The 13,373-nt window shown below is 29.8% G+C and overlaps 1 protein-coding gene across 12 annotated transcripts in view; it reads right to left on the bottom strand.

The window, feature by feature from the left end:
* The window catches only part of LOC114334083 (protein son of sevenless), a 652,420-nt gene that overhangs the window by 81,025 nt on the left and 558,022 nt on the right, over nucleotides 1–13,373 (bottom strand). For 10 of the 12 annotated variants that reach the window (XM_050646934.1, XM_050646936.1, XM_050646940.1 and 7 more), the window contains exon 12: nucleotides 3,590–3,746. The exons of the other annotated variants lie outside the window; for them this stretch is intronic. In XM_050646934.1, the coding sequence (XP_050502891.1) occupies nucleotides 3,590–3,746 (157 nt within the window). The remainder of the gene's footprint in view (nucleotides 1–3,589; nucleotides 3,747–13,373) is intronic. 12 annotated transcript variants of the gene reach the window in all.

Genomic DNA, 13,373 nt, shown 5'->3' with positions numbered 1-13,373 from the left:
CTGTCACATTACGTCACCTGTCATTACTAGTTAAGAAGCTTACGTCCGTTTATTTCCTCCCTCCAAATTTCACTATTGTAGGTATAACCGTTCAAAAGATACGAGGGGGGGTACGGACTTTTGACTAGCACTGTATATAGGTAATTCAACGTAAATTTTTTTCGGCGAGTGCCCAAATCTAAGTATTCAAACTTAAATAACGGGAAAATGATGCATTTTATAACATAAACTTATTAAACATTTCTCAAAGTACTTAGAAATATCTATCAAATGAGTCCTCGAACAACTTGAAGCATTAAAATTTATGCTCTTAAAATTTTTCAAAATTTATCTTTTAAAATTTTTTCCAAAAAATTGTATTGTTTTTTTTAATAACTCCGTTAATTTCCGTTGAAAGATAATTCCAAGGGCAATTAAATGACGTTAAATTTAATCTTTTAAACTCCTTACTTTTTTTAATAAAAGGTTAAATGGCCCGGGTTACATGGTTCTCGTAGCAAAATTTAAGCTTTAAACGTTTCTATCTCGGTTATTTTTTACCCTATAGAAATAATAAAAAGGTTAAATATCTGATACAGAAAAAACTAAAATTTGGTTATATAATATCATTTTTTACGTATGTTGAGTATTTTTGGAGTTATTATCAAAAGAAAATGAAAATTACGATCATTTTAAAAATTCTGATTTTTTAAATTATACCATTTTTTTAAAAATTTTCATTCTAAACCGGTCAAAAATATTACTTATGCTAATGTAAAGAAATTATTGTAAGGATTACTATAGATTTTAATATTTGTGGAAATGGCGTATGTTTTATTTTTCACTTTTTCCTAAAAAAACTCGAAAGGGTTCTCTTATTTTCATCATAACTTCCTTAATTTTAATGCTATTTTCTTCTGAAGCTCAGTTGATAGGTAATCCGAAGTGCTTTGACAACTGCTTAACAGGTATATTTTATAAAATGCATCGTTTCCCCGTTATTTAAGCTTGAATTCTTAGATTTGAGTACTCGTCGAAAAAAATTTACATTCAATTACCCATAACTCACTTTGACTTAACATTAGTTTAGTTCTTTAAGTGAGGAGTGTATTCAGTTTTTTATTATCTTCAATTTTGGTAATAACTTTTTTGAAAAAGCTTATAGTTTTTGAGTTATACGTGAAAAACAGGTTTAAAGCATGCATTTTTTTACGAAAAAATAAAATCTTTGATCTTCAATAACTCAAAAAGCATTGATTTATATTAATAACTTTATATAACAAATTTTGCTTATATACTGAATTGCTTATATTATGAATTTATACTTATATCGATTTATGGTATTATTTTTGATAAAATAATTTTCACCCCCGCCCTGAGAAGGGGTGGCTTCCACCCCCAAGGTAAAAGCGCAAGTTTGCATCATGTCACTTTTGTTGCTTTAGGTATCCTCTAATTACTCACCAATTTTCACGAAAATCGATGGAGGTTAAACGAAATCGGAGGTGAAAACCTTCAGTGACTCCACTAATGGTATGATCTTGTGTTGACCCTTGCACAAGATGCAGGATGACAGAGAAACATGATTGCTAACAAAAGAACGGCTTCTTGATGATTTAAAGTTAACACCTGATATCGAACTAGAAGAGCGCCTGCTGGAATCCACAGTCTGCTCAACCTTTTCCAATACATCAAGATTTGGTTTTAAGAAACATCAAGAAATCATCGAAAGATGGATCATCAAGCTTAGTTTTTTCCCAATCACGTGCTGTTTCCGAATCTATTCTCTCCATTATAATATATGTTAATAACGCATCCCATTTCTCCACCGGTTGATTGAGTGAATGTAGGTATCGAATATTGCTTGTAATAGTATCAATTAGATAACAGAGTGAAGAAGAATTTTCTTTAAGGCTATGGGTACATAATTCGCAAATATTTTACGTGTATCCCTACTTTTTCTGTCTTTACACGGCAAATTATGTGTAGTAAAATTCACACTGGTATGGATATGTAAACATTACTAGAATGTCATTCTACTTGAAAATGTCATAATTAATTTAAAAAGATGGCTTTTGAATGTTCTTGGATAACTTATTTTTATAATTGCAAATTATTAATTCAGTTAATAAATGTGATAATTTTTTCACTAACTATGTTTTCAGTGATTGTAATAATTTATTTGTACAACAAAAACTAATAATCAATCGAGAAAAGAGGAAAAGTGTTAAAGTGATTTTTTAATAATATATTGTTATTATGGAACGCTTACAATTTTGAACATCTCAACAAAAAAATACTTGGATCACAGGATATATCTGATGTATTCTCTGCTTGGATCTTCCACAAATAATACACAATAAATAACTTTTTATTAAGTTCACGTCTTTAATCAATTATTTATCAAATACACTATATATCAATAATATTTAATCAATTTCTCAAAATATTCCCGATGCAATGTCAAATATTTAAAATTGTCACTGATTGTCAGTGTGTGACTGACAATATATGCTGACAATATTATATTCGGCTGAGTGCGTTGTAAGACAAAGACAGATTTGGAAAATATTACCACGGCATTGTGTTCATTTTTTTCGAATCCTGAAAAAACCAATAAATATTTTTGAAAAATTTAAACGCAGAATGAAAGACTAAATTATTACCGAGGGCCGAAAGTCCCTTAGAATAAATAAAAAGTTTATTTTGAATGAGATATTTGAAATTAAAAATCACACTAAATTTTTCCTTAGTTTTTCACCCCTGTAACTTATTAAAATAAACATTATAGAAGTTCTCAGGGACTTTCGGCCCTCGCTAATAACGTAATCTTTCATTCTGCATTTAAATTTTTCAAAAATACTTATTAGTTTTCTCAGGATTCGAAAAAAATGAATCCCCATTTGAATAGCATTGCAGCCGAAAATACGTACCGATCCTCTTAATGTTTCTTAAACCAATTGTAGATTTTACGTGATTATGAATGAGTAACAGTTTGTTGCCGAATCTATCACAGAGAAATTTCCAAGCGAGTATGAAATATGAAGAGGAAACTGTAAGCGATGCAATGCCATTTTCAATGTTATCCGAAAAACACGATTTCAGATAATGAAACTTCCGAATGTCTGATATGTTTTAATTTTGAATAATGATTGAATTAAACGAATCGTTAAATTCAAGCCTATTCTCAAAGCAACCCGTAAACATGAGCAACTGAATTGAGGGCAATGTAACCTTTGAGTAATGAGAATTATAAAACCTATGAGACACTGATTGCTTTAAAATATGCGTTTTCAAAATCCTCCCGGTAATTTAATTCTTCGTCTGGTATTTCATCTAAACATGATTTGACTCTTTTTGAGCTACTTTTGAGATTTACCTACAAAACGAACGAAACAAAACCCGTATAATTTGTGATTATTATGGTTGAAGTATTTTTCTATTTCAGATTTCTTATTACTACAGTTTTCACAATTCAATAAATGAAATAGAAAAGAAGTATAAAAACGTTATAGAAGTATAATAACGCATCGTAATATTAGCCATTTTCCTAATTCTTATAACCGACCTAAATTTGATCTACCGTATCTATTTCTTTTGAATGACTTACCTTTCTTTGGACAATTTTAATGACACTATCCACCCACTTCCGCATACTTTTCCCATGTACAGAATCCAAGAAGTTTTGTAATTTCACTAAAAGCGCTGCATCCCTTTCGAAATCATAAAAATGGTGGTCTACCCAATGACGTAACACATTTAATACCCTAAAATAAAACAAAAAACTTAAAATATCCAATGCATTTTATAAACAGGCATGTTTTTCAATTTTAAAAATGCCAAAACAATAAAAATAATATAAATATAGACGGTTGCGTTTCGATTCAATTTGAGTCTCTTACCATTCTCATACATATGTTTCTGGGTCTATCCGTCATCAGGGAGACTTGTAAGAAGCCAAAAGACTAAACTGAATCAAAATGTATAAAATAATATACCAAAGTATGCATTTAGCGACCTCTAAAGAGGAAACATGAAGTGAGTGTCGATAGCGATTAAGGCATATTTATATTTCATTAATACAACAACAATTATTTATCTATGTAAATCACTATCATTTGTTCACCCTTTTCGTTGATAAGAACACGAAACAAAAAATCTGTTAACAATCTTTATTGTTCCTTTCACTTCCCAAATGGACACTGTTAACAAATATCTTTATTATTTTTTAATGATTTTAATTTCCAATCGTGTAGTAATATTTCTCATCACGTGTTTAATTCTGTCCAATCAGATTATTATTATAGCGGGAATATTCTACCTAGATTATTATACTGGGAATATTTTTAGGTAGATTGTTTCTGTTTAATTACAACGAGTTTCCTAGTTTTGACAACTGTTAAATTTAAGAAAATGAACCATAATAAACCATTAGTTCTACATCTTATGTCAAATTGTCACGAGGACAATAAAAATCGGCAATTTTAAGCGCTCGAGTGTACTTCGGTAAGATTATTTCATGAATAAAACTGTATTTATAAATAATTTTAACTAATATTTTATTGATTTCTCCGTTTGAATATTTGCTAAATTATGCTGTTCACTTTGACAATTTGAAAAATGTGTGTCACATTAATTGTGATAAAAATGTCACTGAATGTTTATTTACAAATACTTGAATTTTGTATGTAAGTATTAAAAAATAATCTGTCGAATGTAACGCAAGTGACATTTTTGAAAATCATGTTTTTCCATTCAACTAACGCTATTATTGTTCAGAAGGCACTGCCAAAGTGTAGTAAGCCTATACATATATTATGTTTAAAGTATTTTTAAGCTTACTACACTTTGGCAGTACCTTCTAAACAATAATAGTGTTAGTTTAAGAGGCAACAGTAGCGATCAACAGGTAGCAACAAACGCGTTCCAAGATTGCGGCTCTAATTTTAAATATTTTGTCGAGATATTTGGCACACATATTCGTAATATAATAAATAATGGCGGTACAGAGCCCAATGTCAGAAATATGTTAGTACGTGGAGATTACTCTATAACTAAATAAAATATTGAAAAAAGGAGCCTGTACCGCCATTAAGAAGAAAAAAAAAACTTTCTTCAAATAAACTTTTTTATCCCATGCCTAGATTTTGTGTAATCTTGGAACTACTAAATTTTTTTATTTCTAACAAGAAATCGAACATATTATAACTAAATAACTAATTAGGCAACATAGAGAAATTATCACTGTCACTTTGACAAACCTGCGTCAGATTTTCTCTAATATGTTCTGTCATCTTTATCGATATCTGTTCAGTGCAGTAGTGTGTTAATTTAAGAATTCATTTTTGTCGTTTCATAGGAAAGTAGTGTTTATTGATAGTTAATTTATTATATATTTGTTGTTGTTGTATAAGTTGTTGGCCTCTTTGAAAGAATAGATTGTTGTTAATTGTGAGTTTTAGTTATATGTAGGTAGGTAAGTACATTTTACGTAAAAATATTTCGAATTCTAATGCGAGTATATAAAGTTTAGGAGGATTTTTTATTCTAAAAATATTATCAATAGTTTAACAAAATGGAAAAAGTAAATTAAACGAAAAATAAAAAGTGAAACCTTTCAAGAAAAAGTCCATTAAAAACCGTGCCGAAATTATGCGAAAATCGAAATTTGAACAAAAAATGATTATTTATTATTGTTTTATTATTAGATATTTCATGCAAATACCTTTCTAAATACCTATCTTAACATAAAATTTTCACCCATTTTGGTTTATTTTTATAAATATCTATTTATTAATAATAAAATCGTTTTCTATTACTTCCATTTAGCGCGACTATGATATTGTCAAAATATTAATCTAAGAGAATGTCAAAGATTACCACTGTTGCCAAAGTTTATGATACTATCTCCCGAAATTATATTTTGTTGCTACCTGTTGATCGCTACTGTTTACTCTTAATGGAAAAGCATGATTTTTTTCGCCAAAAATGTCACTTACGTTACTTTGCCAAAAATGTATCGATATCACGCGATAGTAAGAATAAATAAAAAAATAATGCTTCAATTTGTTTCTCAAACTTGTTTCCATCCGGCAGTAGTCACTCGAGCCCCGCGAGCTTTCGTGTCTATTGCCAGGCAACAAGTTTTTGAAAAATTGTCGCATTATTGTCAATGTATTCTCACTCTCTTGTGATATTAATGTTGATAACTTTTTTCGACAATTTCCCTTCGTCAAGTATTACGTAAGATTCCCTTCGTCAAGTATTACGTAAGATGCCCTTCGTTGCTACGCAAAAATGAACATTTAACGAGAACTGGTCAAAGAGACCACGAACAGGTTTAGCAAATATTCAGGCGAAGATATCAATAAAATATTAGATAACATGATTTAAAAAGACAGTTTTATTCATGAAATAATCTTACTGAATTACACTTGAGCTCTTAGAAATTACCGATTTGTTTTGTCCTCGTGACAATTTGACATAATTTCCATTAAAACGGTCAAATTCAGACCTGTGGTGTATTATTACCGAATTTATTGAAGTGAAAACTTCTTTAGGGACGTTGTGCGATTTTTGGATAGGGGAAAAAGCATTGAATTCGAGACCGTCATCACTTATGCTATATATATATTATTCGTATGTATATATAAATTGTATAGAAGTATTTAAATTTAAAATAAATGTAAAACCTATTTTAGGATAGGGAAAAAAGATTTATTTCGCGACTGTCATCTCTTCGACGAAATAAATTTTGCACGTATCTATATTATGTGTATCTATACATAAATTGTATAGAAGTATTTAAATTTAAAATAAATGTAAAACCTATTTTTCGATAGGGAAAAAGGATTTATTTCGCGACCGTCATCTCTTCGGCGAAATAAATTTTGTATGTATATGTATTGAAGTGAAAACTTCTTTAGGGACGTTGTGCACTTTTTGGATGGGAAAAAGTATTAAATTGGCGACCGTCATTGCGACCGTCATCGCCTCGAAGAAATAAATTTTTGAAGTGAAAATTTCTTTAGGGACGTTGTACACTTTTTAGATAGGGAAAAAGTATTGAATTAGCGAACGTCATCGCTTCGGCAAAATAAATTTTTAAAGTGAAAACTTCTTTTGGGGACGTTGTGCACTTTTTAGATGGGGAAGAAGTATTGAATTAGCGATCGTCACCGCTTCGGCGAAATAAATTTTTGAAGTGAAAACTTCTTTAGGGACGTTGTGCACTTTTTGGATGGGGAAAAATATTAAATTAGCGACTTTTATCGCTTCGACGAAATAAATTTTTGAAGTCAAAAATTTCTTTAGGGACGTTGTGCACTTTTTGGATGGGAATAAATTACTAAATTAGGGACCGTCATCGCTTCGACAAAATAAATATTTGAAGTGAAACTTATTTAGGGACGTTGTGCACTTTTTCGATGTAAAAAAGTATTAAATTAGCGACTATCATCGCTTCGACGAAATAAATATTTGAAGTGAAAACTTCTTGAGGGACGTTGTGCACTTTTTGGATGGGGAAAATTATTAAATTAGCGATCGTTATCGCTTCGACGAAATAAATTTTTGAATTGAAAATTTCTTTAGGGACGTTGTACACTTTTTGGATGGGGAAAAAGTATTGAATTTGCGACCATCATCACTTCACTGAAATAAATTTTGTACATATATAAATTATGTGTATGTATACATAAATAGCATAGGGCATACGCATTGCGTATTAGTGCGGAAGATTCGTGCAAATATTATAAGAATTGCACATTTATTGATACAAGCATATAATTTGGTCCACATATACTGTACATATAAAGGTTCAAATTTAGATATGAGGCCATCTCAGATTTTGCCTTTTACAAAAATGGCGGTCATTCAAAATGGGCGGCTAGACATATGTGACTAATAGCACGATCTTTTGAATGAAAAGTCCGATTTCAACCAAATTTGGTACATAGGTTCTTTTTGTGATTTACAAGATCGATGTCGTGAACTGGAAGAATCGGTTTACCAGAAGTTGTATTTTTTCTGGTTTTTTATGTAAAACTATTTTATATTATGTAAATAATTTATTTTCAATTTTTTCATCCTGTATATATTAATTTTTCAAAATGGTAATACCACCATTGAAAAGAGCGTAAGAATATGTTTTACAAAATATTTTGAACTTTTTAGTTATGTTAATTACCATTTAATAAATACATAACGTATTTTCACATGTACCTATTTGTGGCAGATTCGTGCAAATATTATAAGAATTATTGTGCATTTAATGGTAGAAGCACATAATTTGGACCATATATACTACACATACAAAAGTTCAAATTTAGATATGAGGCCATCTCAGATTTTGTCATTTACAAAAATGGCGAGCATTCAAAATGGCGGCTACACATATGTGAATAATAGCACGATAACTTTTGAACGAAAAGTCCGATTTAAGCCAAATTTGGCATCAAGGTTTTTTTTTTGAATGAATAAGATCGAGGTCTTGAACCGGAAGAATTGGTTTACCAGAAGCTGAATTTTTACTGTTTTTTATGTAAAAATATGTTGTTTTTTTTTCAATTCTTTCACCCTGTATATATTAAGTTTTCAAAAAGGTAATACTGCCATTGAAGAGAGTGTAAAAATACTTTTTAGGAAAGATTTACCATTTAATAAATGCATATCGTATCTTCACACGTACCTATGTGCGGCAAATTCATTTTAAATGCCCGCCATTTTTGTAAAAGACAAAATCTGAGATGGCCTCATATCTAAATTTGAATCTTTGTATGTGTAGTGTGTGTGGTCCATATTATATGCTTTTACCATTAAATGCACAATAATTCTTATATTATTTGCACGAATCTGCCGCACATAGGTTCACAGGTACATATGAAGATAGGTTATGCATTTATTAATTGGTAATTAACATAACTAAAGAGTTCAAAATATTTCCTAAAAAATACTTTTACACTCTTTTCAACGCCGATATTAACTTTTTGAAAAATTAATACATACAGGGTGAAAGAATTAGTAAAAAAACAACATGTTTTACATAAAAATTAGGAAAAACACAACTTCTTGTTAATCGACTCTTCTGGTTCAAGACCTTGGTCTTACACATCAAAAAAATAACCTATATACCAAATTTGGTTGACGTCGGACTTTTCGTTCAAAAGTTATCGTGCTATTAGTCACATATGTACAGTCGCCATTTTGAATGCCCGCCATTTTTGTAAAACGTAAAATCTGAGATGGAGTTATATTTAAATTTGAACCTGATGGCTGTAGTATACGTGGTCCAAATTATGTGCTTCTACCATTAAATGCACAATAATTCTTATAATATTTGCACGAATCTGCCACACATAGGTACATGTGAAGATACGTTATGCATTTATTAAATGGTAATTAACATAACTAAAAAGTTCAAAATATTTTTTACAAAATATTTTTACGCTCTTTTCAATTGCGGTATTACCATTTTGAAAAATTAATATATGCAGAGGGAAAAATTGAAAAAAAAAACATATTTCTACATAAACAACCAGTAAAAACACAACTTCTGGTAATAGGCTATTGATTATGTTCAAAATAAGAGAGCTAAAAGGAACTACAACGTTAACGGTATTGTATTGTCTTGTATGGTAAATAGACCTCTAAATTATAAAAAAACCGCGGAGTGCTACCATTTAAATGGGTGCGTTTTTGAGAAAGGGGTGAATTAGTCCCTAGGCACAGGGTGAATTAGGGTGAGTTCTATGCAATTTTAGGTCAAACACGTCTACAGGAAAATTGTTCCAGGTTAAACTTACAATCGAAATATTATATTTTATTGTCAAAAATAGTTTTTCTTACAAAAATATATTCAAAAGAAAAGCAAGAAAAAAACACGAAAGAAAGCAATTTTGTTTTTTGCCCCATAACTTTTTTCCACATGGATATAGGTATAGGCATTGCTTTAGCAGAAAATAACTTCCGTCCTTTCTCTTTAAAATGAAGTTTGCTAGGATTCTCTAAGATTTACAATTTTCGAAATAGGATTTTTTAAACTTCTCCGCTCACAGCATTTTTGTGTAATTTTCCCCATTATTTCGCAAAAATTGTTCTGTAACTTTTTACTACGCATTTCTAGGTATATGCAATGGTACATTTAGTAGAAACAGAAGTCAATTACCTTTAAACTGGTCTGCTGTATAAGGTTATAAGGCTCTTTTTAAGCAAGTTATGCTTTTTCAAGGTTTCATACTTTTAAAGATTTTTTATATTTGTAATGATTATTTTTTAAAATTATCATTATGACTTTTTTCTTGTATATTTAGGTATATACATTGTGGAATAAAAAAAGCTCATTTTCTTTACTTTAAAATGGTGTATTGCAAAAAATTCTAGGACAATTTTTAAACACGATATCCATATGATATCCAACAGTATCCGTAATTTGACAAAAATTTAAATTTTTTTTATTGTTTTCAATTAGAAAAATATGATTGCATATTATAACATAATTTTTAATTCCAAATAACTTATCTTATTAACACTTTTCGATATTATGAAATATAAAGGTACTTTACTCTTAAGCGAAATTCATATTTTTTAACATACCTCGTACACTATTGATAACAATTTATATCTGATGATTGCATCTTAGGTATTAGACTGTATAGAGCATTTTATAAAGAATATTTTTTTTATAAAGTTAATAATAAAAAGAATGTGTGTGTACTTTGTACGCACGTAAGAAGTTATACTTCTATTATATGATTATATGATTATAAACGAAATTAATATACTTTTTATTTATATTTTATTTAAATATTAAATTAATTTATACTTACTACTTCTCAAACATTTTTATTAAAACAGTGCCAAAAATTAAAATAATAAAAAAATAAAACACACACAAACACACTAAAAATGCCACAAATGATTTCTGAACATTAATTGTCGGAAAAATTTTTAACTAAATACGTATTTTCTGAAAATAAAATTATATAATAAATATACTTACAATCATAAAATGTATAAAAAAAAAATAAAAAAATAAAAGTTTCTATTGGGATTCGAACCAACTTACCACGCGGCTGGTATTTGCGTTGTATTGGGATTCTCTCGCATTAAAACTGCGCCACAGAGACAGCTTGTCATTATGTGCGAAGATCGTCTAACTAAACAGATTAACCTTTTGACATTTTTAACTTATGTAAATTAAATTATTTTGATTTTGAATTGAAATGATTTAGAATTGAAAAAATAACACAAAACATAGAGTAAGAAGACAATATATTATGTAAATATAAATATAAATTATGTAAATAAAAGTATTACATACTACTTATATATTTTGGTAGGTTCAAGGTAGGTATCGGAGCCCGTATAACGACTAATAAATTTCGCAATCACTTGCGTCGTGCAAAGTGGCTATGTTCAAATATCATAACAAAATTTGATCAACTATTTATAAAACACTTACCAGTGAAAGATTCTTTAGCTTTGAATAAGCGAGATCTGCGGCACTCATACTAGTCACAGTTTGATGAGCTTTCACATTGGCATGAAACAATCATCTCTTCTATGTAAATAAGTCCAAAAATATAATATGAAAACTATTTAAAAAGGCAGTATAACCATTAACTAACTTTTTGTTTGTTGTTTCTCTTCCTACAAATTTTAAAACGCAACAAGCATACATTATAACCAAACGCAGTCCCACAGCTGTGCCACAGCTGCCATATTGGATAATTTTTGTCATGTCATTTGAACATCCAATCAGAACAAGGTTATAATGCGCATGCGCCCGGTCGCTAGGTTTTCCCATATAAAATTTCACCGTCATTACGCCCGTAAAGAAGTATAACTTCAAAAAGTTTTCCATATGGTTCCACTTTAGTGGGACCTATTGCATGTGTATAATATGTCACATTTTGATATCTTATTTAAAAATAGTCCCAGAACTTTTTACGATACACCATTTTAAAGTAAAGAAAATAAGCTTTCTTTTTTATTAGACAATGTATATACCTACATATACAATAAAAAAAGTTATAATGAGAAATTTAAAAATAATCGTAAAATATATCAAAAATCATTACAAGTATAAAACTTTGAACAACCATATCTTGCTTAAAAATAGTCATACAGCCTCTTACGATAGACCGTTTTAAAGGTAATTTACTTTTCTTCCTACTAAATTTAACATTGCATATACCTAAAGATACCTAGAAAAAAGTTACAGAACAATGTAAGAGAAGTAACAAGAAAAATGGGCCAAAATCGCTGTGAGTTGCGAACTTTGAAAAATCCCGTTTTGAAAACCATAAATCATAGAGACTTCCTCTAAACGTCATTTTAAAGAGTAAAGACGGAAGTTTTTTTCCTGTGAAGAAATGTCTATATCTATATCCTCGTGGAAAAAAGTTATGGGCCAAAAAGTAAAATTGCTATCTTTTGTGTTTTTTTCTTGCTTTTCTTTTGAATATATTTTTGTAAAAAGAAATATTTTTGACTTTAAAATGTGATGTTTGGATAGTAAATTTAACCTGGAACAATTTTGCTGTAGATGTGTTTGTACCAAAAGTGCATAGAACTCACCCTAATTCGCCCTGTGCCTAAGGACTAATTCACCCCTTTCTCAAAAACGCACCAATTTAAATGGTAGCACTCCGCGGGTTTTTATTTAGAGGTCCATTGACTATATGAAACAATAAAACCCCGTTAAAACTTAACGTTGTAGTTCCTTTCTAAAATACATAATCAATAGCCTATAAACCGATTCTTCTGGTTCACCATATCCATCTTGTAAATCAAAAAGAGAACCTATATACCAAATTTGGTTAAAATCGGACTTTTCGTTCAAAAGTTATGGTACTATTAAACACATATGTATAGGGGCCATTTTGAATGCCCGCCATTTTTGTAAAAGGCAAAATCTGAGATGGCCTCATATCATAATTTGAACCTTTATATGTGTAGTATATGTGGTCAAAATTATATGCTTGTATCATTAAATGTGCAATTGTTTCACATATCGGCCGCACTATATATCGTATATGATATAGGTATAGCACTTCTTTTAGGATGGGGTAAAAGCATTGAGCTCGTAATTTATATACTATAAGAAGTTTTCACTTCTGTCGGCACTCCCACGAGTGCCTTCAATTTTTTTTTAACGTTTTACGTTAAGTTAAGATAACTGTCTCGAGAACTTTTAACGTAAATTCCGTGTGATCTATTGCTCACTGGAGAATGTGAGGAGTAATTGTAGTACTCCTCAAATCACAGCTGTTTGGTAGTATACAGGGTGTTTCATAACAATTGTCCATATCGTAACTGGAGAAACCTTAGCACAAAATACGAAGATTTAACCTTCTTTTTCCTTACCGAGATACAGAGTGTTTTATTACAAA

This window comes from Diabrotica virgifera, chromosome 3 (assembly GCF_917563875.1).
Source record: "Diabrotica virgifera virgifera chromosome 3, PGI_DIABVI_V3a".
Classification (NCBI taxonomy): Eukaryota; Metazoa; Arthropoda; class Insecta; order Coleoptera; family Chrysomelidae; genus Diabrotica; species Diabrotica virgifera.
Note: the sequence above shows the minus strand (reverse complement) of the source record. Positions and strands in the feature narration are given on the sequence as shown.